The sequence below is a fragment of the Canis lupus genome, chromosome 7, assembly GCF_011100685.1.
Source record: "Canis lupus familiaris isolate Mischka breed German Shepherd chromosome 7, alternate assembly UU_Cfam_GSD_1.0, whole genome shotgun sequence".
NCBI lineage: Eukaryota > Metazoa > Chordata > Mammalia > Carnivora > Canidae > Canis > Canis lupus.
In genome coordinates this window covers 8208316-8233691 of record NC_049228.1, presented here as the reverse complement: position 1 = coordinate 8233691, position 25376 = coordinate 8208316, and the positions used below count along the sequence as shown (strand labels likewise).

The 25376-nt window shown below is 45.7% G+C and overlaps 1 protein-coding gene across 1 annotated transcript; it reads right to left on the bottom strand.

Annotated features, from left to right (window-relative positions):
• Positions 1-535: 535 nt before the first annotated feature.
• Positions 536-23773, bottom strand: TRAF3IP3 (TRAF3 interacting protein 3). The gene is given in 19 exon segments (XM_038542040.1): positions 536-784; positions 1438-1551; positions 2425-2561; positions 3653-3712; positions 5168-5230; positions 5812-5941; positions 7163-7213; positions 7215-7259; positions 7261-7302; positions 7417-7512; positions 7514-7558; positions 9777-9848; positions 16208-16303; positions 16399-16428; positions 16695-16719; positions 16981-17044; positions 17188-17332; positions 19216-19619; positions 23506-23773. Coding segments are annotated over 18 exon segments (1653 nt in total). The 5' UTR covers positions 19561-19619; positions 23506-23773; the 3' UTR covers positions 536-691.
• Between the last annotated feature and the right edge of the window lie 1603 nt (positions 23774-25376).

The following is a 25376-nucleotide window of genomic DNA, read 5'->3' as shown; positions in this document are numbered from 1 at the left end:
AGTCACGCTCCCAGCAGTGGCTCTCTGACTTTAGTGTTTCTCTCATGTGGATGGTATTCAGAAAATGATCAGTTCTAGCTCAGGGATGACCTCTCAAGTACGAATTCTGAGCATCTTGAGAACAGTAGGGAAAAATGCTGTCATCAGTTGTGCACATTGCCATGGGCAGGGGGAGTAGGTGCTGGTGGCCTTGGTCATACATTTTTGCCATTTCTATACTAGGAAGTCCTCTTGACGTTGCTGAGATATCTGTTGATTTTTTTTTTTTTAATTGGGTAGGCGATAGGAGAAAAGAGATTGTGAAGAAAGGTGGTGGAGGACAAGCAATATACTCTTGTGTGGTGGTTGTAAATATACCTGCCCTAGTGGATAGTGTCTGCCGGAAAGTGGAGGACTGGGTAGGTTTTACTGCATGTTCATATACCACCAACTTAATTGGACTATGGAGACTAGACCAGGATGCTCAAATGTCTTACGTTTATGGATATGACATGTCTTTCAGGGGTAAACTAAGAGTTCCAAGGAACAGAGACAATTAGGTGAAGTTTGTTTATTTTACAGTAGGTTAAAAAAAAATAATAGCAAAGTCAAAAATCTCAGGGAAATCCACACTTTAAAGTATGTAAACCTTCTGAATTTTTCATTAAGTTTCTTGCTTCAGATTTTCACTCATGCAGCTGTCACAAGTGATTCATATCATCAGGCTGTCCTTGTTGGCCAGGAGCACTGCCAGTGCTATAGCAATCATTATCATCAGCATCGAGAGCCACTGGCCATATTGCCTCTGTGAGGGGGTTGAGGAGGGGGTGTTGGGGAGAGAGAAAGAGGCCATGGGTTGTTTAGAGAAGGTACAGGCAAAAATAATCTTCCTTCTTCTCATCCCTGCCCAGTGGAAAGTATTGGGTCAGTAGAGGAGAAAAAGCTGTTTACATCACTGCCCCTCTCACTTGGTCACTTCCTTTGGGATTAAATCACTTTACTGCTGGTCACTGGCTCCTAAGCCAGGATTACTGGCCCGGGGAATCAAACCCAGCAAAGGCCAGATACTTAAATACGATAATAATCAAGGATGGAAAATAATTCAGCAAAATTATATTATTCTCCGTTTGTATTCCTTAGTGCTTTTGCTGTCCTTACTCTTGCCACTAGCTCATAATAGGCTAAAAGAAAAAAACAATAATAGGCTAAAAGAACACCACTTCATGTTTTAGCTAATAGTCTTCCCCTTCAGGTTCAAGAGTTCCATGAAAATTAGGCTTAGATGCATGAGCCAGTGTTTACTGACACTTGCTATACTGTCAAGTATATAAACCAGGCTGAGTGGAACAGGCTGGCCAGAGGTTGGCACAGGCTGATAAATTTTATCTGCAAGATTTGGCCAAAGGAGGAACCGTCCCACCATCATCCAGGACAATACGGGAGGATAGACTCTCTTACTCTGGGAGGCGGCTGTTGGCTCTGGTTCAGCTCTTCTCGACAATGCTGCAGCTTACGTAGGCAGGAGAGATACTCGTCACTGAGGTTGTCTAACTCCGAATGCAGTTCTCTGCACTGGGGGGAGAATACCACCAACGTCATCACCATCAGTTCCTTCTGGGACAGCTCAGATTGGGGAGAGGGCCCCATGTGAGTTACCCCTTCATTCATTTGGAATTTTTACCATCATCCTCCCTTCCCAGCCTTTCTCAGAGATTTCAGTTTGCCTTTTGACTGTCTCACCTACTTTGTCTGGAATGTGTCCATTTAAATGATTATAATGCATATTATAATATGTATTGTACATGTCAGTGCTCTCATGATTGTGTATGTGTAAGTGCTTTGTAGATGGGGGCACCAAAAAATGACGATCTTCTAGCACAGAGGACCTGGGAGTGATCTTAGTAAAAGCATCTTTGCCAGGACCTGGTTGAGTTGCATATGAATACTTCTGGGGATATGTATGTTCCCCAGTATGTAGATGGAAAGGGCTTTGTTAATTAAAAGACACTATATATGTATATATGTGTGTGTGTGTGTGTGTATATATATATATATATATATATATATATAAATAATTAAAATTATATTTGCGTAAAAGACACTATTATGTATATATATATATATATATATATATATATATATATAGTTTTGAGATAACTCTAGGGCAAAGTTTGAGGAAATAATATGTTTATTAAATGTGTTTGAGTTTAGGTTGACTTTACAAAAGGTAACTAGTAAAACCCTGAATAACAGTTGGTATAAATAAAGGAAGGAAAAGATTGACAAATTAGCCCAAAAGTAAAGACATTTTATAAAGGCAAATGAATACCTACTGACATCCAGTCACAATTTAAACTTTGAAATCTTTGCTCTCTGGCTGCCTCCCAGTAGTTTTCCTTACTATTGTGGGATGATCCCCTCACTATCTTGAGGTCACCGTCTCACCTCCTTTTCCTTGGCCTGGAGCTGCAAAGTCTTCTTTTGCAGCTGGTCTCTGAAATCCCATTCTTTCTCCTTCCCTGTACCCTCAGGTTCCACTTCATTATGGGAGGGCTTTGGACTCCACAGAGGCAAAGCCTGATCTAAAAAAGCAGCCAGATTCTCAGTGATAGTGAGGTCCACACCTCCGAGGGAGGGCCTTATCACTGAGAGAACCCTGGAGTGACGGGAAGGGAGGAGAGGGAGCAAGGGAGGACCTGTCCCTGACGAGACTGCACGGAGTAGAATTCTCTCACTTCCTCCCATTGGGACCTTGCTCAATCTTGACACAGAGCTGGAATTTGAGCCCCTTGAGGTCAAGATTGGCATCTTTTCTTTGTATCCCTAGTCCTGTTTAATGGCAGATATTTCTAGAGGATACTTACTAATCCAGTTTCTTTTGTAGTATTTCTGGTGGTAGGTTTGTTTGGTGCTGTTGATATAACTAAGCCCTTTCCCTTCTGTCCTCATTTCAGTCATGAGAATGGCTGTCCTACCCTAGAATTCATCTTCATGGGGTGGCTTAAGGATGGCTTCTGAGCCACGTGGCAGTCTTAGTCTTGGTGAAGAGAGCAGTGAACTAGGAGTTAGAAATTGTGGATTGTTGTCTTAGTGGTGTCCTTAATTCTTATGACCGTAGACTTTCTTTTTCTTATCCATACTATGTGAGTATAATAATTTCTGTCTTATCTTTTACATGGTGATTGATGAGAAAACAAAAGACCTCATGGAACGCATAAGTGAGGGTCTTTCTCCCTGCCCGACCCCCGCCCGTACATGATGAATTCTTCTCAGAGAGCTAAGGCAGAAGACTCTTGAGGGTTAAGAGTGAGGTAACCGTTGCATGCAACACAGTGTGGACTTGGGGAGTTGGATTTGATTCAGAAAGTCAAGTGTAAAAATTGACATTAAATCCTGAGTTCAAAATCAATTTATTGAAATGTTCAACACAGACATATTTTTTGGAGAGAGTAGAAATTCTTTTCACAGTTTATATACTTCTCAGGATAGGAGGCTAACTGGTTAAAGTGTTCTCAAAGCCAATGATCAATCACCAAAAAGCTCCCCTAGATTCCTGCCCTAACAGACTCCTAGAACTGCATGGGACTCCAAGAGGTCATGTGGTCCGTCTCCTGCCTCTAGGTAGGCAAAGAAAGACCACTATCTTAGAATTTGTGGAAGTAAATTTGCTGACCTTTCTTTGTTAAGAGTTTCTCCTGTTCTTGAAGCTGTAAGGATTGATTCTGGAGCAGACCTGCAGGAAAACATAAGGAACTTTTCTATACTAGCATATCTACTGCAAACAGTGTCTTTTCAGAACTTTGCTTCGAAACTTAATTATTCAAAATGTTCTTGTCTGTTATTGGTTGAATAACCACCACCATTCATAGGAAATCCTAACCCCTAGGTCCTCAGAATGTGATCTCATTTGGAGATAGGTTCTTTACACAGGTAATCAAGTATTTTAGGATATTAGAGTTGGCCCTGATTTCATATGACTGATGTCCTCCAAGAAGGGGAAATTTCAACACAGACGTGCATAGATAGAAGACAAGAAGAAACACAGGAAGAAGAAGGCCATCTGCAAGCCAAGGAGAGTGGCCTGGAACAGATTGTATCCTCAAAGCCCTCAGGAGGAATCAACCCTGCCAACACTTTGACCTTGAACTTGTAGCCTCCAGAGCAAAATAAATTTCTGTTAAGTGACCCAGTGTGTGGTATTTTGTTATAAGTACATCATCCTCATATCTCATCCTACTTTGTCTTTACCTTTAAGTCTCTGCTTAAATGTTACCTTAGAAGAAAGACTTCCCCAGATGACTTTGTATGAAATAACAACCGGTTTCCCTTTAACCTGCTTTATTTTTCTCCATAGTAGTTACTGCTACCTGACACGTACTTAGTTATTCACAGAAACTCTGTACTTTATTGTAGAGCTTATTCAGAATGTAAGCTTCCCTAGGGAAGCTGCTGTGTCAGCTTGCTCAGCACTGTATCCTCACCATGTATATCTAAAGTACCTGGCACTTGATAGGGGCTCAACAGATATGTACTGAATAAATAAATGCACGATTTTGACATGGCTCCTTGCCCATTCAGCTTCTGCCCAATAGGTGCTTGGCATCTGCTGGTGGTTGCCTTACTTTTAATATTCATTGTGTGAAATTTCTCTGTAGGGGTGTCCGAGGTTAAGGTGGTGGGCAGCCAGCGGAGATATTAATCAAATCAGGTTCTCTTTTCGGCAATTGCCTACTTCCTTTTTTCTACAAAAACTCCCTCTTTGGCTCCAAAAGGTAGTTTTGAGGCATACATGGCGTGAACTGATTTTCTGAACCATTCCTAAAGACAGAAGTCTATAGGACATATTCACATATGTAATGAATGACAATATATAAAATAACTGCCTTAGAAAACCTACCATTTTTTTTGTTTTGTTTTTGTTTTTGAAATCTGAAAACCAGGGAAATTTGGGCGGATGTCATTAGCACAGAAAGAGAGAAGTTTAAAGAAAAAAAAAACGGCAAATATTAACTTGTGAAGAGCTATGTACATGACCTCACTTTCCAAGAAGGTCTGAAAATGCACAGAGGTAGGGGATATGTCAAAGACAGCCCCAAACCCCTCCACTGGATGCCTTTTGTGGGACAGGAGCCCCAAGAACACCAGAGAGCCAGCTGTGCTACTTTGAGAATTTGGAAAGGGAACTTACCCTGCAGCTGCTGTACTTTGGCCATCAGGGTGAGTTTCTCCTCCTCTGACCTCTTCAGTTGATCTGAAAATGAAATAATGCAAACTGAAATAGACGAACCTAAGACTTAATGAACCTGACACCAGAGAACGAGTTAGTAGGTGCCTCTGATGTCTGTGGCCTCTGATGTGTGTCAAGTGGAAGCTACTCTTCTACTTGTCACAGTACTGGAGAGGTAAATCAGCTCTCGAGGACCTTGGATCTCATTGGCCTCAGCAACCTCAGGTTGAATCAAGAGTTGTGTTTGCATAGGATTTGGTACCTGCCCCCGCCCTGTTGACACACAGGCTGTGATGGGAGACCTTCACTGTCCCTTGTGTTTCAACTGACCTTTCCCTTTCAAATTAGAAATGCAGCTTCGCCACGTGTGACTAAAGTGGGAATGCTGTGACCTGGTTCAGAGGGACTGGCTGGAAAAGCAGGCCGATACTACAAGATTCGCTAGTGCAGCACAATTAATTTTCAGTCCTGGATGATCAAAACAGCCCTGCCTTTCCCTCGAGGTAAAATGAAATCACCAACCCAACCAAAGCCTGAGGCCTTCTCCTCCACCTAGCTTCCTTTCTGGGGCTCTCTCAGCCAGAGGCCTCCGAGGAGCCGGGTACCTTGTAGGTGTTGGGTATCTGAGCTGTCTCTGTCCCCCTGTAGAAGTTCAATCTTGGCCTGTAGTTCCTGGTGCTCATTCTCCAGAAGTTGCAGAGCCTGGTTCATCTGTAGGTCTCTACTGTCTGCTCCCTGTAAGGAGGAGGGCCCGACACAGAAGCAGGTCAGTGCCAGGGTGGAGGTTGGGAACAGATCCCATAGAAGAGGAAAACTAGAATTTCATAGACTGAAGTATTAGGGAAATGGAAACTAGGATTTTTTTTTTTTTCCTGCTGCTCTATTTCTCACATTTTAACAATGCATTAGACTTTTGGATGTTTCACAAGGAACTCGTTTGAGTTAATGCCCAAATTGAAAAATACCAAATCATCACTTTTTAGGTGTCTTCACATTGTCTTTTCATTCTAACACTGCTATTTTTTCTCTCAGATAGGGTCGTTTTTTTTTTGTTTGTTTTTTGTTTTTTGTTTTTCTCAATAAGGTTAAAAAGAAAAAGACCTTTATAAGAGATGTGGTTATTGTGCCCTGGTCAGCTGGGTTTGTTCCTTCGATAAGACTCCCATGCCCTGTCTTATTAATTTGGTTACTCAGGTTTCTGCTTCAATGAAATTATAAAGGTAAATTTTTGATGTGGGTTCTCAAAAATTTCAAACCAAGTAAGTAAAATCTATGAAGAAAAATAGCTAATATATGTGGAGGCTTGTATGTGCCGGGTATTGTGCTACATACTTTGTATGGATTAACTCACTTAATCCTACAACATTCCTATGATATGGGTACTATTAGCCTCCTTTCGGAGATGGGGAAAGTGAGATTTAGATTAGTTAACTTTGACAAGGTAACATGGGGTTGGAAATGATGGAACCCTGGAGAATGCCAGGGGTCTACTATAATTGCTTAAAATCATAGTGGCAGGATGTTAGGTAATACCCAGCCTATAGTAAGCTAGTGATGCTTGTTCCGTGCCAGTAGTAGGCATTTCTGAGCTGGATGCTCTGCTGGGATGGGGTGCAGAGAGTGGGTTGGAGTATGACAAGCAATCTGATGAATATTCTAGTCACATCCTTTGCATTTGGATGGTGTCATCCAGTGAACACTTAGTTCATTGGCATGAGCAGTGCAGACATCCTTGCTGAACTCACAATTAGATTTCAGAGCCCAAACAGTGAGTCGGGTACAAAGTGGGTAATGAGTGAGGAACTGAAAGAGTGAGGAACTAAAAACCACATGCTCTCAGGCTGTTTTGGAACCCCCGTCCTAGTGGCAGCTTTCTTCCTTGCTGCTGTCACCTGTCCCCAACCCAGGAGCCCTGCCTTCTCTCCCCAAGTCCCCACCCCACCCCGGGCCTGGTACCTGCAATTTAGACTGAAGCACATGGAGTTGGCTCTCCAGCTCTCGGTGCTGGGGTCCCCAGTTTCCTCCAGTCCTCCTTCAGAGCTTCATACTGGCTTCCTCCACTCTTCACACTTCTGCTCGGCCAGAGCCAGGGACCGCTGAGAGGGTGGTCAAGACAAGAGGAGGGTGCCTTGGGGGTTCCAGGGAGTTGTGCAGCTGCCTTCTATGCTGCCCAGAGCCACCCCGGGGTCCCAGGCCCAGCATCCCCACACCTGTGTGCTTTGCAATTGCTGCTCTGCACTCATTTTCTCCTCCAGCACTTTCTGCAGTGACTCCTTGGCCTTCTGCTCATAGCTGTTTTTCTGGTCTTTCCATCTCCAATAACACCTTTTTCATTCCCCAAGGGGAGTATTTCTGTAAATTTGATCCAATCAACAAACATATTGAGCTTCTGTGTGCGAATCCCTGAGCTGGGATACAGAAGGAAAAGAATTTGGTCCTTGCACTCACCTCCCCTGCCCCCCTGAGCAGAGATAGAAGTATCTGATGGGTCTTCTTCCAGGCTCAAGGTGGGGCAGGGAGAGGGTCCCAGGTGATGAGGAAGGTAAGCACGCATAACAAATAGTGCTCTAGGCATGTTGGGCATTCCCCCAGGCCTTCCAGAGGCACTTCAAATTCAGCATTTTCCAAAGCAAAATCGTCTTTCTCAACCTACTTTCTCCTGGGCTGCTGCTTCTCTCAGTGACTAGCATCCTCACCCACTGTCTCCCAGCCTGAGACCAGGGAGTCATCCTTGATTTCTCTTTCTCCCCACTAATCAGTGGTTCATTGAGCATTGTCAAATCAACCTCTTTAACAGTTCCAATCTGTCTCTTCTCCAGACTTTCTGTCAGTTCAGACTCGGACAATATTGTATGGGTCAATTCAATATTTTCTCTATCTTCAAGCCTTGTAGCCAAAGGGTACTTTCTGAAATGTAAATCTAATCACGTAACTCTCTGTTAATCTCTCAGTGACTAAGGAGCAGGTCCAAATTCCTTGGCATGGCTCCTCCTTATAAGCTCAGACTTTGATTCTATGCTACTTCCACCCAAGCTGAATTGCTTATAGATCCCCTAAGCACTGGGCTTTTTGGCCTTTGCCTTTTTCCGTATAGCTTCTGCCTAGAGCATCCTCATCTACCCTTTTCACCTAGTTAACTTCTACTCATGCTCAAGATTCAGTCCAAAGATCACGTAAATTCTGATAAATCTTGACCAATCACTCCCATCCCTCAACTCATTATGGATTAGGTAGCTTTTCTTAAGGTTCACATAGTGTCCCTTGTATGTCTATCTTTTCATTCTATTGACTCTCCATTGTCAATATTGTCCCTTAGGGGATTGTAAACTCCTTCAAGGTAGACAGCATGCTTTAAAAAAATGTGTAGCTTCAGAGATCTGAACAATCCTCAGTACTCTTAATGTTTTAAAATTCATACATTTGCATTAAAATTGTCTTGGCTTAACTTAAGAAGTTAAGAGCAGCTTTGCAAATTCCCTTAGGGTCTTCCCCTTCCTATCCTTTTCATCTTTTTGCCTTGTGATTCTGGAGAAGGCAGGCAGCTTTACTGTCAATTCAGTTATCCCACTGAATAAGCAGTAGTCCAGATGATGCAAATTTAGGGATCAATATGAAATAATTTCCATTTAACTTTGGAATCATCTGAAAATTTGAATTTAAATATCAGTAGATCTTATGTTCTTAAAACTTTCATTAGAAGCCAGATCTAGGAGCTACTGGCTGAGGTCATACATGGGTATGTTCTAGTTAGTGGATTTACCCATACTGGCCAGCTTTACCCCTCACTGAAATATATAGACTGGTATTTTGGATTAGAAGTCAGTATTTTATGAGCACAGTTTGGCATTATTTAGTTCATAAGAGTGACAAAGCAGGCCATACTGAAAAAATAAAAATTGTGGATCAGCAAACCTGTATATAAACTCTGTTCCCGCCTAAGACCAAAACCGTGCAGCCAGGTCCATCTTATCTCCCTAACTTCACATCACCTCATTCTCTTATCTGACACCTCATTCTCTTATCAGAAATCCATCACTTCTCAGGTGTGAAAGCTGATTTCTTTCTATCTCTTGTAATCCAAGACCAGGCTAATGAGTTAACTGAAGATGGATAACAGTGCAATAGAAAACCCAAGAGTGGTAGCCTTTACTTCTTCCCAGGGATTGCTACTAGACTAAAGTTGCCCATGGAATGGAAATCATTTTGTAAGACTTTATTATAATATCCAACTTATCTATTCAGAGATTGGGACCTATGAAGGTCTATCTGGGTATTGTGAATCTTTACCTAGGGTCTCTCCCTACAGTTCCAGGTATTCCTAAGATTCCCCTGGAACTGGCACAGTACTGATGCTAGGGTTCCTTCTCAGGGTGCAAAGGGAAGAACGCCAGGAAAAAGGGAGAAAAGGATGGTTAGAGGCCAAAGTGAAAATGGCAAAGACAGAACTGAGTGAGTAGGTATGGGTGCTTTCATCTCTTTCAAGTGTCATTTCTAGAGAGTAGAATCAAGGTTCAAGCATTCTCCTTTAATTCTAGATTCCTGGGCTGAAAGTGTCCTCCCGAATGCTTACCTGGGTACAGGTGTACAGCTGGTTTTCTAAAGATCTCAGTTTGCCCTTCAATTTGTCTTCATTCAGCTGGCCCTGGAGCAAATGGGATGAGTTAATGAGTTTGGGCCAAAATACAGCATGCAGAGTTTTTCTTCTGTTTTTCTAGCTTATTGCCTAGAACGTGGTCAGTGTTCAAGCAATGTTTTTGGAACTGAACCCTTTCAGGAGGTAGAGAGGAAGAAAAATGACAAAGGATCTTTTCCAGTTTCTCTGAAACAGGAGAAGGGAGAATCAGACTGTCCTCAGTTCTTCTCTGTACCTTGAGGTTCTCTAGCCAATGTTTCAGGATATCAGATTAGGAGTTCACTTGAAAGAAATCTTCTAAGCTTTCTTTCTTTCTTTCCTCATTACCTCTTTCCCGTGTCTAGGCACTTCTATATTCCTCATCTCTTTATAGCCTTGTACCTGGAGCTTTACTTCTAAAGTATAGGCTGGTAAGACTAAAGAAGTCTCTACATTCCCTTCCTTACTTCCTTTCATGGGCTGAATTGTGCCCTCCCTCCACTGCCTTCACCCCAAGTTTAGATGTTAACATCCTAACTCTCAGCACCTCAGAATGTGACTGTATTTGAAAATAGGGTCTTTAAAGCGATAATTAGGTTGAGGGGAGCCTGAGTGGCTCAGTCTGTTGACTGTCTATTGATTTTGGCTTAGGTTATAATCTTGGGGTCGTGGGATCGAGCCCTGCTTCGGGCTCCCAGCTCCGTATGGAGTCAGCTTGAGATTCTCTCTCTCCCTCTCCCTGCCCCCCTGCCATGCTCTCTCTTTCCTTCTTTTAGAAAAAAAAAAATAATTAAGTTAAAATGAGGTCATTAGGGTGGGCCCTAATCCAATATGACTGGCGTGCTCATAAAAAGAGAACAGAACATCATGTGAAGACAGGAGAAGGCAGCCATCTGCAAGCCAAGGAGAGAGGCCTCAGGAGAAACCAACCCTGTCAACACCTTGCTTTTAGACTTCTAGCTTCCAGAATTATGAGAAAATAAATTTCTGTTGGTTAAGCCACCCAGACTGTGGTATTTTGTTATAGCAGCCCTAACAAACTAGTATCTCCCCTCACTACCTCCCCTTTCCCTCAACACACACACACACACACACACACACACACACACACACACACTGGACTCAAGATGAGAGTGGGGCGCCTGGGTGGCTCAGTTGGTTGAGTGGCTGGCTGCCTTTGGCTCAAGTCATGATCTTGGGGTCCTGCTTAGCCTGGAGTCTGCTTCTCCCTCTCCCTATGCCCCTCCTCCTGCTCATGCTCTCTTGTGTGCACGTGCACACTCTCTCAAATAAATTAAAAATCTTTTTTTTTTTTTAAAAGTTGAGAAATCCTTTAAGAAAGCAGGAAATGGAGGAGAGCTATCAAGGCAGGGTGTGTGTATTTGGGGAGTAGTCGTGGTGGTGAAGGGGCTTCCCAGAAAGCCACGTTCTGTGTATTCCCAAGCAGGGTGGGTTTGATGCCATCTTGGACATTCCAGGAAGGATGCTAATCTCAAGGGTGAGGGTGGAGAAGGGCAAGCTGGAAGAGGCTTATCTGTTTCTCAATTTTTCAGTATTTCAGCCTAGTAGCTAACTACCTCTTCGCTGCTCTGTACTTTCCTCCACCTGTAATTGTCTCCCTTTTTCCCAGGGCAGGGCTTTGTTCTTCCAGTCTGACGGAAGGTTGTGTGTACGAGGGGGTTGGGGAGCGGGTGCCATCAATGAGAGCTGGTTTCCCAGAGGAAAGGCCATGGGTCTCTAGCAAGAACCGATTTCCATATCCTTTCTCTGGCTTTTCCAACCAGGCCCTGTGAGATGCTTGTGAGGTCTAGAAATGACATTTCTCTCAGTGCCTAAGATGCCATGTCCCCTCTCAGTCAGGCGGCTTGGGTGTTTGGAACCCTCATTATGCTTCTGGTCTACCGTGGCCTGGGTGCAGAGGAGAGGACTCTGTTTTGAGGTCTGTCCCCTTCAATGAGTTTCAGGGCACCTGGGGGAGGCAGGAAGTGGTATCTCACAGCTCCTGTTTTGATCTTGTTTGGCTGATTCTTCTAAACCTTGGGAGCCAGAGGGCGCCCCCACCCTTTCTGCTTCCTGTATTACTCAGCTGGGCTTTGCAAAAGCAAAAAGCTTTGCCAAAAATAATTTTTCAAAGTGCCTCCTGCTATTAATGTTTTCATAATGTCTCGTGTGAGAGCTGAGAGTCCAACTGGATTTGGCATCGCCAGTAACCACAGGGCTTTGGGACAGATAAAAGAGATGGACAAAGACTTCCATTGTTTTGGGCTTGGGACTAACTGGTAAAGGGCTGCCTTCCCCTGAATGGCGGGTTCACTGTCAATCCACGGGTCCTGAACTCAACTTCTGCACCCCCATTTCCTGGTTCAGATCTCTACATTTTCCTTGTGCCTAAACTCCTTGCTATGGCACAGTGTAATCAAACCCACCGAGTTTAAGGTTTATCTGGCTGTGGTTTGAGAAGAAAGCAGACCAGCCCAAAGCAATATCCTTATATTTTCCCCTGTCTCTTACCCTTTTTTGGGTGATTCCTCACTCCTCCCTTACTATGGTCTTAATCCAGTATCTTGGCCCTCCCAACTATTTTTGTATTTTAGCCGTACCCCAGATTACTTTTCCATTCACAATGCAACAGAAGACAGTTCAGGATAGCCCCTTCAGTGGGGATGAAGGACCACCCAAGTCTGGGGCTTAAAAAAAAATCTCCTCCACAGCTCCACCTTCCCAGACTCCCTGAGGCAGGGAAGAAAGTTGTAGCCAAGTTGTTGCAAATGAGGCATGTAGTTTCCTGGTGTGAGCCCCAGCCCCCCACGCCCCCCTCTCCCGTCATGAAGCCCAGTGGTGCAGTATGTGGGAAGAAGCACTCTTTACAGGCCTACAGTGGACCGTTTTTTGGCAATCGCCGCCCCCCGCCCCAGCCTGGGAGCCCCAGGGCTCAGAGAGCAGAGCACCCCCCCCTCCCCCAGCTGGAAAAGGGAGCAAGGTGGAGGCTGTACACACCTGGTGCTGGTCTGAGGGCTTCAGCTCCTGCTTCTGCTTGGCTTTCCCCAGCCTCTGATCTGTTCTCCAGAAACACTACCACCTCACCACAGAAGCACCAGCCCACAGCTCATCTCTGCTCTAGCAGAGGTTGATTGAGGCTTGCAGCCAATCCCCCCGCTGGGCTGTCATCTCAAAAATCTCGTTTCCACTTTACAGAACTTAAAACCCAAGTGTGCCCTGCCTCGGTTTTTGAATTGCCCAACACTGAGAGCTTGCTTTCTCTTATTACCCGAATTGTTTCTGCTCTGGAGTCCCCGCAGGGCCCTAGGCCGCATCATATTATCTAATAGGCCCAGAGTCAGCTTTGAGGAGGAAGCAATGGAGGGACCTCATTCTTGGGGTTCTCACAGAGCTTGTGGTGAGCTTCCCTGCATGTGAAGTTGGAAACTCAAATCATGGGGGCCAAATGGAAAAAACAGAGGCCTGAACTGGGCTGAACGCCAGCCCCCGTTTTGGTCACATTCTTCTCAATTAGTTTTCCCAGGACCACAGTCTCGGGCTGTCCTTCCATGGAAGTTGAGGCTTCCATGGCAGGAGTAGAGGGTTGCTTTATTTTGTTTTGGGGGAAACAAGACCTCTTAACTGAAAAATCTGACTATTTCTGTTAAAAACAGGAAGCTGTGGGGGGGAGGGGGTTGGTGGAAAGGAGGAAGAAAAGAAGGGTGAGTATAGGGAGGGGTGGGAAGACGGGAGGGAGAAAACCACAAGCAGAGGAACCGAGGCTCTCATGCCCCTTGTGGCGTGAAACTGCCTCCAGAGGTGACCTTGGAAATGTCTCCCATTTCCGCCAAGCTTGCTATGACTCGCTTGGGATGTCAACACAGCTCTGGCCACTTCCCCACCCACCCAGAGCCAGGGTCCTGATTGTTGTCAGAGAACATTTCAAAGCACAGATCTGATCATTCATTTTCGACTTAGTTCCTCAGCGATTTCAGCGTGTATGCTGCCAAAGTGACCACAGCTCCACAGCTATTGACTGAGCTCTTCGTGAGGATGGGCCAAACATTGCTAAGTGTAGGACTTTAAACCCAAATACAGAGTCCTCCCATTGCTACCCCTGCTGATGGCCTGGAGCAGTGTTTCTCGAACTGGGAGTAGCATGTATTCTCCGGGATCTGTGATCCTTTCATTTAGGAAAGAGTCTCTACATTATTTTAAGGTTGAGATACCCTGTCCATCTGAAAAAGGTTAAGCTTCATAATTCCAGAGACCCATCTGAAGCCCTTTCTGGTCTTATCTTTGGAACTCCTCTGACATGATGCCGTCATTTCAGCCACACTCGGCTATACCCAATTGTTTGTGAGACAGAGGCCTATAAGCATTCTGATTCCTTTACCTTAAACAGCCTTTCCTTTCTGCTTTTTCTTCCCCATCATCATTCCTACTTCTGTAACCAGTAAACGACGCATCCTTCCTGACCCAACTCAAGTGGTCCCTTTCCTTTGAAGCCTACCCTGTTCCACTTTGGGCCGAGTAATTATTTGCTTCTCTCTCCTCCGTGTCACGTTTTAGAAACCACTGTTACAGCTTCATCACACCGTACATCTCTCTCTTCCTGGCTGATATGTGAGCTCCTCAAGAGCAAGAACCCTACTTCTTTTTGTCCCCATAGCACAGGGCTCAGCACATAGTTGCAACTTATCAGATGTCTGTTGAATAAATGAGTGAGATGATCTCAAATTAGTTCAGCACCGGAAAACCACCTGGCATGCACAGCTGTCTGTCCCAGGCTCCTGCTCGGCTGATGAAAACAACTTCCTTGACAATCAGGACCCCTGAACGTAGACACTAAATCCCGTAGAATGCCACGTGAGGAAGGAGGACTGCGCTTAGGAAGTCTCTTTTATATCACCATTAACTTCTCAGTTTTGTTTTAAACCCTCCCAGCCCATCTCTCTGTCTAAATATGAACCATCTATGCCGCAGGGTTAGATGTTCATGGAGGCCCGTGAGGTCATGCATTCTTTTTTGGACCAGGCACTTTATGCTCCAGTGGCGTAGCTCCCTGAACATCTAAGGGATCTCACTCTGGGGGTCTAAGGACCCCTGAGAGTCCCCGAGACCCTTTCACAGGTTCTATGAGGTCTTTCTCTCCCAACTATGTATCTGTGTGAGGCTGGATTTTCCTCCATACGCTTCAACCAAAACAATGTATTATAGCAGATGGAAATACGAGAATCTTCTGTTCAGACTTTAAAAAGATTTGCCAAAGTGTAAAATAGTGTTACTCCTCTCATGATTTTTTTGGAAAATAAACTTATTTTTCATAAAAGTATGTCATTTAGGTTCGCATGTAGTGGGTTTACTACTGTATTTTAAAATTTACACACATTTTAAGTTTCCTGTTTTCATTTCTAATATGGTAAATCCTGATGTGGTAAATACAAAACATTCTTTGGGGTTTTCAGTAAACTTTTTGAAGAGTATAAAGCAGTCTTCAGATTAAAGTGTTGGAGACCCATTGCATTAGACTATATTATGCCTCTAGGTCTTTGTCTGTGCTGTATCCCCAGCCTAGAATATAGTTTCTGCTTCCACGTTAGTCTGGAAAATACTTCCATAACTATAAATATTTCCTTGGTTTTCCTCTTCTCTGGAGTCATTCCTTCCATCTTATATATACTATTATATACTGAAAACATTTCTCTTATTTCGTTTGTCATATCTCTGCATTGTTTAGGCATCTGCCTCCCTGACAAAACCACAAGCTTTCTAAAAGCAGGAACTCTAACTAATTAATATCTCATGATTTCCAGTGCTCAGTACGGAGAACATGATCTATAAATATTTGTTGAATGAATGGACTAAAATAAGGAGGCCTGAGTTTTAGTTCCAATTCTGCCTCTAACTAGCAATGTGACTTTGGGCAAGTCACTTGACCTCTCTGACACTCAGTTTCCTTGTTGGTGAAATGGGAAAACTTAGACTACATGATCTTTCAGGTCCCTTCTCACTTTGACATTGATATCTAAGCTGAATAGTAGGTGCATGATGGCTCAGAGTTAATATTGGTATGAATCCCATACAAAAAGAGTTGACATTCACCATAGTCAATAACGGCAAATGTATTGGGATCATCCTTCTTTTCTTCCAACAAATTGAAAAATGGCAATTCTTGCCTGTTTTGGTTCTGAGTCTTCCCTGGGTGTGGAGCAACATGAGCCCAGCTAATGATTCTGGATTTAGCTGAGCTCTTCCATATATTTACTGTGGCATGTTTGACCTTTAGATCTTAGCACCTCCTACCTCGCCTCTTCAGTAGTGAGAAAACCCCTTCTCTTGCTGGGGTGGTGTGTAAAGAAGAGTAAGAGCCCACAAGCTTTGTTCAAACAAAGATTTCATTCCCTTACCTTCCAAGAGCTGTCAGAGGCCCTTATCAGAGTGGACAGTAGGTCTTGGAGAATGACCATTTTTTGTTTTAGAACCAGCTCCCTCTGTAGGGCCTCCTGGGGGGGCAAAAATGCAAGAAGGCATGATTAATCTGGATGAGAAGAGAGCAAATGGGTGAAGGAGCTGAGGGGAGAGTTCACATGTTACTTACTTTGAGGTACTCAGAAAGCTGGATGATTTCCTAGAGAGAAAGAAAAAGGGTATTCAAGAAGACTCTAGGTCCCCTGAAATTCTTGAACATGCAACGAGAGCCGAGACTGGCTTGTGTCAAGTAACTTTTCTTCCTTGACTCAGACAGAGTCCCTCCAGGTCCTCCTGTCTGTGCTCATCCAGGAAGAAAGTGCCCCTCCATCCCAGCTGTGTTTACCATAGAATTCCAGTATGTCAGAGCTTAGAGGAGCTGAGATACCCTTTGAGTCAACCCCTTCAACGCGAGGATTTTCTTACCTTATCTAGAACTGCAACTCCATAACTGGGAAGAGAAGAAATAAAAACAGAAATGACACTCGATCAAAGAAACAAGCACATCAGGAGATGGCGGGTGGATTCCTTCTCTGATCTCTTCTGAAGAGCCAATAGGGTGGGGAAGGCCTTCCTTTCTCTCAACTAAGGTGGATGTGGAAGTTTGCTGTGTTCCTTCTCCACATACTGGGTGAGGATTCAAGCAAAGCTTAGAAGAGAGGAGTGGATGGTATGGAAGGAAGCTGGGGGCAAGGACATGGAAGGTACTCACTTGGTCTGCTGACTGGCATCATTCTTAATTGCTGGCTGGGCTGTTTCTGCCTTTGTCTGGGTGCCTGAGTGATAGAGGATAAGGTGATTCAGAACCCATGGAGGAGGAAGTGGGAAGGCACAGGGACTCTCCACTGTCAGCAAGCTGAGCCTGCTGTGGCCAGATTCTCTGCAGGCCCCAGTGAGGTGGGGGAGGCTCTGCTCTTACCACGGTGGTGTTTGGGTGGTTTTTTGGCGGGATAATCCTTCAGTGAAAGGTCCTCAGCCTGGGAGGGCTGGCTGGCCAAATCCCTCCAGGGGCCTGAGGGAAGGTGATGCTGGCTTGGAAAGACCTCAGAGCTGGTCCCTGACACCTGGAAAACAAGTAGGGGATGCGGAAAGCCTAGAGCCTCTTAGAGCATCATTCTCCAGCTGACCGCAGAAAAGTGAACCAGTGATCAAGTTTCAGGTCCAGAAAACCAAGGTAACCCATTCAAAACTTAAAAACTACAAAGTTGTCCCTGCTCCTGGCCTTCCTCAGCTGTGGGAGGAATGGTCCTTCCCATGCCAGGCAAATGGGGAGCTGGGCTTATCTCTCCTTACTTTCTCTAGAACCCCTGACTTATCTTATTTGGTTTCAGCCACCTATGCTGCCAGCATGGTGATGTGGAAAGAGAACTGGCCTGAGAGTGAAGGCATCTAGGGTCAGACCCTGCCTTTTCTACTAGGTCTCATCTCCTATCTGTGCAATGAGTCTGTGTGATGTAGATGATCTCTGAGGTCCCTTCCATGTTTGAGAGGTGGCTTCCTTCCTCTCAGTCATGGCTGGAATACTGCTGAGGTTTTGTGAGAAGAGCCAGTAGAGCAGGAATGTGTAGGGAGGGGTATAGTAGTAGTTGTCACAATCTAGTCGGCTCTTTTTATATATTCTTCATGCAAACTCAAAAATTCTATGGTTGTAACAGAACACCAAAAGGCTAAGGGGTGCCTGTGGTATCCAATCATGCAGACCGACTCGAGCTCAGTAAAACTTCGATAACTGACAGGCTTAGGCAAAGTTCTTTAGTTAAATGTGTTTTTGCACTTTTTTCTCCTTAAAAAAATTCTTTTTAAACAAAAAGCATTCAGAAGTCTTCTCGCCTTAGAAGGTAAACAGTTGGTTTTATTTTACAATCGGGCTCAAGGATCGTTTTTCTGAGCAGCACCTTCTATTACTGATAACAGATCCACTAATTAAGAAGCCCGACTGAGGGATCCCTGGGTGGTGCAGCGGTTTGGCGCCTGCCTTTGGCCCAGGGCGCGATCCTGGAGACCCGGGATCGAATCCCACATCAGGCTCCCGGTGCATGGAGCCTGCTTCTCCCTCTGCCTGTGTCTCTGCCTCTCTCTCTCTCTCTCTCTCTCTGTGACTATCATAAATAAATAAAAATTAAAAAAAAAAAAAAAAAAAAAAAAAAAAAAAAGAAGCCCGACTGAACTTCTACTCTGGGTGCGGAACCAGGCCAGGCACTTCCAGGGAATACAGCGGACCCATCCCTGCTGTCAGCATACTCATAACATGGGTAGGAAGACACAGATGGTTTGCTGGCTTAGATCCTCTCAGCACACCCTGATTTTTGCCAGCACTGCTCCTTCCCAGGCCAGAACGATGGGTTCTCTAAGTATTATTACACAATCTTAGAGGATTTATAACCTCATAAGGACCACAGAGTGCAGAGGTGGCCTGGAGAAGCCAGGGAAAGCTTACTGGACCAGACAAGACCTTCGCTGCATGAATTTAGTACAAACGGAATGGTCCAAGTAACAGAGAAAAGGTAGGTGGGTACAATAGTCTCACAGAAGAGGAGAGGAGAGGGTGTGTGTGTGTGTACTCCTGAGAGTATCAAGAAGATAGGCCTGTGTACCTGGCACACAGTAAGCACTCAGTAAATATTTGTTGAATGATGGATGAAGAAATGCTCTAGAACATATGTATAGACTGCCTAAATTTGAACTGATAACTAAGAATTAGCAATGGGATTGCTTTTACGTTTTTTTCTTCCTTAAAAGGCCAGTGCAAAACAACAACAAAAAAGAGCTAAACAAACAAAAACCCAAACAACAAAAACCTCTGAATGAGTAAGTGGGTAAGGGAGATGCTCTATGACTGAGGAAGAAGGAGCTTAATTTAAATCACTTTTTGGTGAGTCTGAGCCCAATCATCTGCCTTAGTACCCCTGCCTCCATCCAGAGTAGCGTGTCCCTTGACATGACCCACCTGCTGCCGGGGGGAAGAGATCCTGTTGGCCCAAGACAAGGGTTCCTTGAGGTCAGTTGGCTGGCCTGGCCTCCTGGAGGGACCTCGCTCCTTGGCCCTGGGGCTCTGGGCCTTGCCTGTCTCCTCCACCTCCAGGTCCCTCCTCCTGAAGAACTCCCGTTGTCGTGCACTCTGGAGCTGCTCTCTCTGCTGGGTCCTCAGTGCCTTCCCCACCCGGCGGCAAGTGGTCACATTGGGGCGGCAACGACGGCTCTCACGGATTTCCTGCCGGCGTTCACACTTGGCCTCATAGCTCTCAGCCCCCCGGGCCAAGCCAGGGGAAGGCCTGGGGTCTGGGCTGATCATGATGACCTCCTGAGCACCTGTTGTGCTTGGCTTCCAGTTCCTGGAATAGCTGCCTGGGTCTGCCAAATGCCAAGAGGGAGGAGAAGGGGAGGGGTCAGGAGATGGGCAGAAAAATGACTATCTCCCTGGACCAGGGGGCAGAAATAGCACAATGTCTCAGTTGAAAACTGAGGAGGTGATGGTGTTGAACTTGGAGCAGGACTCCTAGGTCCAGGCTCCATACTAATTTTTGCTTTCCTCTGGCCTACGTTCCCCCTCTGCAAAGTGGGAAGATCTCTTTGCACTGCCACTTCTTCCTTGATCTCACCTTCCTTGATCTCACCCTGTTTCTAAGTCAGGGGAACCTGAGAAACGATTGATAAAAATTGTCAGGAGCATATAGCATTTTGGATGGCAGATAGGGATGTGTTCATTTTCCAGAGACTTCTAGAGAACAGGTAAACTGGCTCTCTCTTCTCCAATCTAAAAGGAAGGCCCGCATCTTTCCTGCTCTCTTGACCCAAGCTGAAATAGCTGAGTGACTCTTTTCTCAAGGCCTGGAATAATAACCAGACCCCCCCCCCCCCCAAAATTGGGGCCAGTCCTGTGACTACCACCCACTGCTGTCTTCTTAACCCTTAGCAACTAGCTTCTGAGCCCAGACCTGGGCATGGTTTAGGAGGAAAAGCTCACACTAATTCCTCCGGTCATGGAGTCCTGACGTTGGTCCATTGGTATCCACTCCTGTCCCAGGATTGGGATCTGACCCTCAGGAGCACATCAACTCAAACCAATATTGGCTGAGTACCTGCCATCTGTGCAGTGTTGACTGAAACCCATTTCACAGCTTCTAGCTCAATAACACTCCAAGCTAAAGGTTTCATGTTTTAGAATCTCCTCCCTGCTAGGGCTACGTAGGCTGCTAGGTCTGCTCTCCTTAGCCCAAATACAAATCATACCATCAAAACCAGCAACCACATGAATGATACCTCAATAAGGCTATTATAAACAAAAATGAAAAAAAATGAAAACAGTAACCACAAGTCCCCAGGGAACCAGGCGTGGTGTAGAAGCCGTACTTGCTGCCTGTTTAGATAATCTTACCTGGTATTCACATAACCCCAACTCTAACTTCTTCTTCTTTCTCTATGCTTTCTCCCTCTTTCCCATTCTCCCTCACCTACCTTCTGCAAATTTGTTTGGGGCTGGATGTGGCTGAGCCAGATCCTGAACACAGGAAATTCTGTGCCCTGTTTCCACTGACCATTGGAGCTAGCCCAGTGGAGGACGAAGGAAGAGGGACTCCCCCTTCCAGCTTCTGTTTCTCCTTTCTGTCCTACAATGTCACTACCCACTGCCCACAGAACCTCGTTCCTGGATAGGTCAGAAAGGGCATCTCAGCTTCATTGACCAGCAAGTAATTGCCAGCTCTGGCCCCTTGAGTTTATTTATAGGCCAAACAGACTCAACAGGTAGCAGCCTTTTTGTCCTTTCATTGGAACTTTGCTGCCCATCTGGCTCAGTCCAGAATTCTCTGCAGGATTCCTGCTATCTCTCTGATCAGACCACTCATTCCCTGGGGTCATTTGTGGGTGGGGCAATCTTACTCCAGGAGAGGGGTCCTATAAGGTCAAGCCAGGCATGCTCTCAAAGAGGCTTAGTGGGGGATACTCTGGTATGGGGCAGTGCAGACCCCAGGCAGAACTGTGAGGCTGCAGGGTACTTGGGTGACTCAGTGGCTGAAAGTCTGCCTTTGGCTCAGTCATGATGCCGGGGTCCTGGGATCGAGTCCTGCATCAGGTTCCCTGTAGGGAGCCTGCTTCTCCCCCTGCCTGTGTCTCTGACTCTCTCTGTGTGTCTCTCATGAATAAATAAATAAAATCTTAAAAAGAAAGAGAAAGAAGAAAGAAAGGAAAGAAAGAAAGAAAAAGAAAGAAAAAAAGAAAGAAAGAAAGAAAAAAAAAGAAAGAAAGAAAGAGAAAGAAAGAAAGAAAGAAAGAAAGAAAGAAAGAAAGAAAGAAAGAAAGAAAGAAAGAAAGAAAGGAAAACTGTGAGGTTGTGGATGCTTGTTCTCTACTCCCATCCCTGGGAGTAGATGATGCTCCCCCCCTTTCTTTAGGCTTTCTCCTCATTCCTACTCTGTACGGTTCCCTGACTTCCCACCTGCCACTTCTGTTATTTAAAAACAGAACAGGATGCAAAAGACCCATTCATATTGAGTTGTAAATGACTGAATGGAGGAGACTCGGGATTATTACAGGTGAATCCCATGTCCAGAATCTACCCTTCTAGGAGCCTAAGCCGTAGCTCCTGGCTAATTCTACCTTAGATGGGGGAAGCGGAGAGAGCCCTCGCTCCTGGCTGTGTGGGTTCATATCCTGGCTCTGTCATCTACTACCTTTTTGCTTTTAAGTGCCTCTAAGCCTTAGTTTTTTTCATTTATAAAACGAGACCCCAACCTCCCTTGTAAGGTTATAAGAATTAAAGAAGAAAACGCACATCAAGCATCTGGCACATAACACACAATAAATGTCAGCTTTTTTACAATACTGAAGTAGGATTATTACTACCCCTGTCTTGCTGATCTTGGCTACCAAAGACTTGGTGCTGTTAAGCCCAAGGCCTTCAGCTGGACCAGCACCCCAAGATCAAGAATGCCTCATCCTTCTGTTCCCCACCCTTTTCTGTTTACTACACGGAGAGGATGTGGCCTCATGTGGATCGTATTTACTGCTTCGGTTCGTCTGACCTCTGGATGTGGGCTACAAGGACTTGTCCTTGAGCTGGACACAACCGCCATGTCAAATAGGCCCGGCAGAAAAGCAAAGAAGAGGTGGGGAGAAGAGCCGGTGTCCAGCCTGTCTGCATCCCACCATTAAAACGTGGGCCCCAGGTAATCCTAGGGCTTTGTAGAGGGGGCAAAGCCTGTGATTATGGAGAATCCTCCTACCTTCCTGAGGGGGAAAGCGCCGTGGGGGAGGAGATGGAGCCTGAGATGAGGTCTCCCCAGACTGCCTGACCCTGGCCAGTGCACCAGTCTGCAGACACATGCAGTGGCTTTGCTCTGCTTCCTAAGGGGCAAACACTGGGACCTGTTGCCCAAGTGGGGACTTGCCGTCCAAAGGGCTCCTTACAGAAGGGAGCATTCGCAGACCCCCAGGGCCTGACACCCGGTAGGATTAGGTGCACACAGCTGAGTGGAATCACATCCAGCTTTCGGGGGTGTCTTGACTGTTCTGATTTGCTTCAACACAAGAAGCCATGTGGCATGGTTGACTGACAGGGATGGGCTGTAGAAGAAAAGGGAACTAGTCCCTGTGTGGTTCAAAGAAAGGTCACTGGGCCACTGCCCAGGCTTTCTGGCAGCTGGCAGCATGACAGGGCCCATTTGGAGCTTGGGGAGGAGGTGATCTTGGCTCAGGGCGTAGTGCCTCAGGGAGAGGTCAGGGTGCTGCCCTCACCTGACAGTGGTTTGTCGCTGCCTTTCCAAGTCTGCTCCTACTTCCTGGCTGTGTGTGCAATGAATGTCTTCCTGTATAGGTCTGGCCGTCCTGGTGCAGAGCTCCCAGTGTGAGCCCAGGAGAGAAGGGCCGGCAGGCACCTGGGCTGTGGAAAGGCAGCTTATTGTTTTGGGGACTCCTGCTTTGAGGGGAACTATAAAAGAGCATTTAACTCATGCCCAGTACTGGGTAGCTGGGACGCTAAGTCATTTGACTCACTCCTAATACAATCTGAAGGACGGAGCAGAGGAGCGTTCAAAGATCTACCCCTATGCCATGGCTAGTGCCTCCGGGAGCCAGCCAGGATGCCTTCCTGCTTACCCAACCCCAAACACTCTTAAACTAATCCATCTGCTTCCGTGTCTCCCCCTCTGAGCCTAGGGAAGCTTGGATGACCGAGCATCTTCCCCACCCCAGAGTCAGAGGTCCCCAATCTGGACACAAAAGCATCCTCCTTCTCAGTTACCTTGGGTCCCAGGCTCCAAACCAAGCAGCTCAGGAAAGCATTCCAGCTCCTGGGCAGATCTTGGCTCTGGTCTCAGATGGGGCAGGACAGCAGCTGAGTAAAATGCAAGCTCTCAATCCATGGCTCTGGGCCCCCTTAGCATTTCCCTTCTTGGTACCGTCTTTCTTTTTGCACGGCAGCCTTGCTGAAACAGGAAACAGACAAAGCCACAGTGCTAGCTCACCCCAGTTCCTCTCTCTTGCTCTCGGGTACAATCTGAGTGGGCCCCCGAGCCCTTGAGGCCTCTGGGGCTGGGCACAGGAGCTCCTCCCATCTTTGGGCACCCACCAGCCACCCTTTCTCTGGCTAGTGCATTGGTGTGAGCTCTCAGTTGGTTGCAAATCAAGATCCCTTTCTAAAAGTAGACAAGGATGGGACTCTGGGTCACATCCAAACCTTGCAGTTTCTATGGGGAGGCAAACAGCTTTTTGACATAGAAGAGACGTTCCCAGCATAGGTTTTCATGTATATCAGGTAGCTGTCTCTGTAAAGATTTTCTCTTTCCTCTGGTTACCTCTTCCCAATCCCAAAGAGTTGTAAGGAGTTTCTGCTCTTCTGAAGTACCCGGTGTCTTTTTCAGAATTCTGGAATGAGGCCAGCTCTGACTTTGCTCCTTTCTGAAGTAGTGCGGGTAGGGGGTGTGAAAAGGTGGTGGATGGGTGGCAAGGGAATGAAAGGAGCCATAGCAGCAGAATCTCATAAAAAGAATTTCCAATTGACAAGAAATTTGGGTAAAAACTAGAAAGAACCGATCTCTGTGCATTAAAAAGAAGCTATTACAAATGATACTGTCAGGAAATGCATAAGAAGGTGGAGGGGAAATTGCATTAGGACAAGTTAACTAAATAGCTTTGTAACCATGTGCAATCAGCTTGGTCTGTATGGTCCACTCAATACAGCTTCTGTGAATCCTACGTCTTGGCACATGTGAAGGCTATGACGGGACTTTTAAACAGTTGTGATAACGTGTATTTATTGACCTGTGGGAAGTATGTCACAATCTTCTCCAGTGCCTACTCCTTCCCCCGTTCTTTGAGGAGGAAGAAGACAAGGAGTAGGCAAGGGAAAAGCACAGAGGATGGATTCTCAGGCATTAGAGCCGAAGGCAAACAACATTCCTTCAGGATGAGAGACAAGAGCTCAAGATCCTGGAGCCTGACATACGGAGGCGAGAATCAGCAGAGGATAGAGACGCTGGGGAGTCCAACAGAGCAGAATAAGAAATTTTATTGGCACAGAAGAGAGAGAAGGTTCTGGTAGCTTAGGACACTGGAGTATAGAGATCATAACAGGAATTCCTATCGACCAACTTTTTGGACTCCATTAAAAATCAGAAAGGGGACGCCTCGGTGACTCAGCGGTTGAGTGTCTGCCTTCAGCTCAACGCCTGATCCTGGGGTCCTGGGATCGAGTCCCGCATGGGGCTCCCTGCAGGGAGCCTTCTTCTCCCTCTGCCTATGCCTCTCTCATGAATAAATAAATGAAAACTTAAAAAAAAAATCAGAAAGAAGGGGCCTGGATGGCTCAGTGAGTTAAGCAGCTGCCTTCAGTTTGGGTCCTGATCTCAGGGTCCTGGAATCAAGCCCCACATCAGGCTCCCTGCTGAGTAGGGAGTCTGCTTCTCCCTCTCCCTCTGCCTCCTCTACCCTGGTTATGTGCTCTCTCTCATGTGCTCTGTCTCTCTCTCTTTCAAATAAATAAAATCTTTTAAAAAGAATCAGAAAGAAACGTGTATGAAGATCAAAATCCCTTTTAGGGCAACATACTCAATGGGATACCACACCAATGATCTAGTGAAAGGTAAAATGATTGCTTTTGTCTTCAGCCAAGAA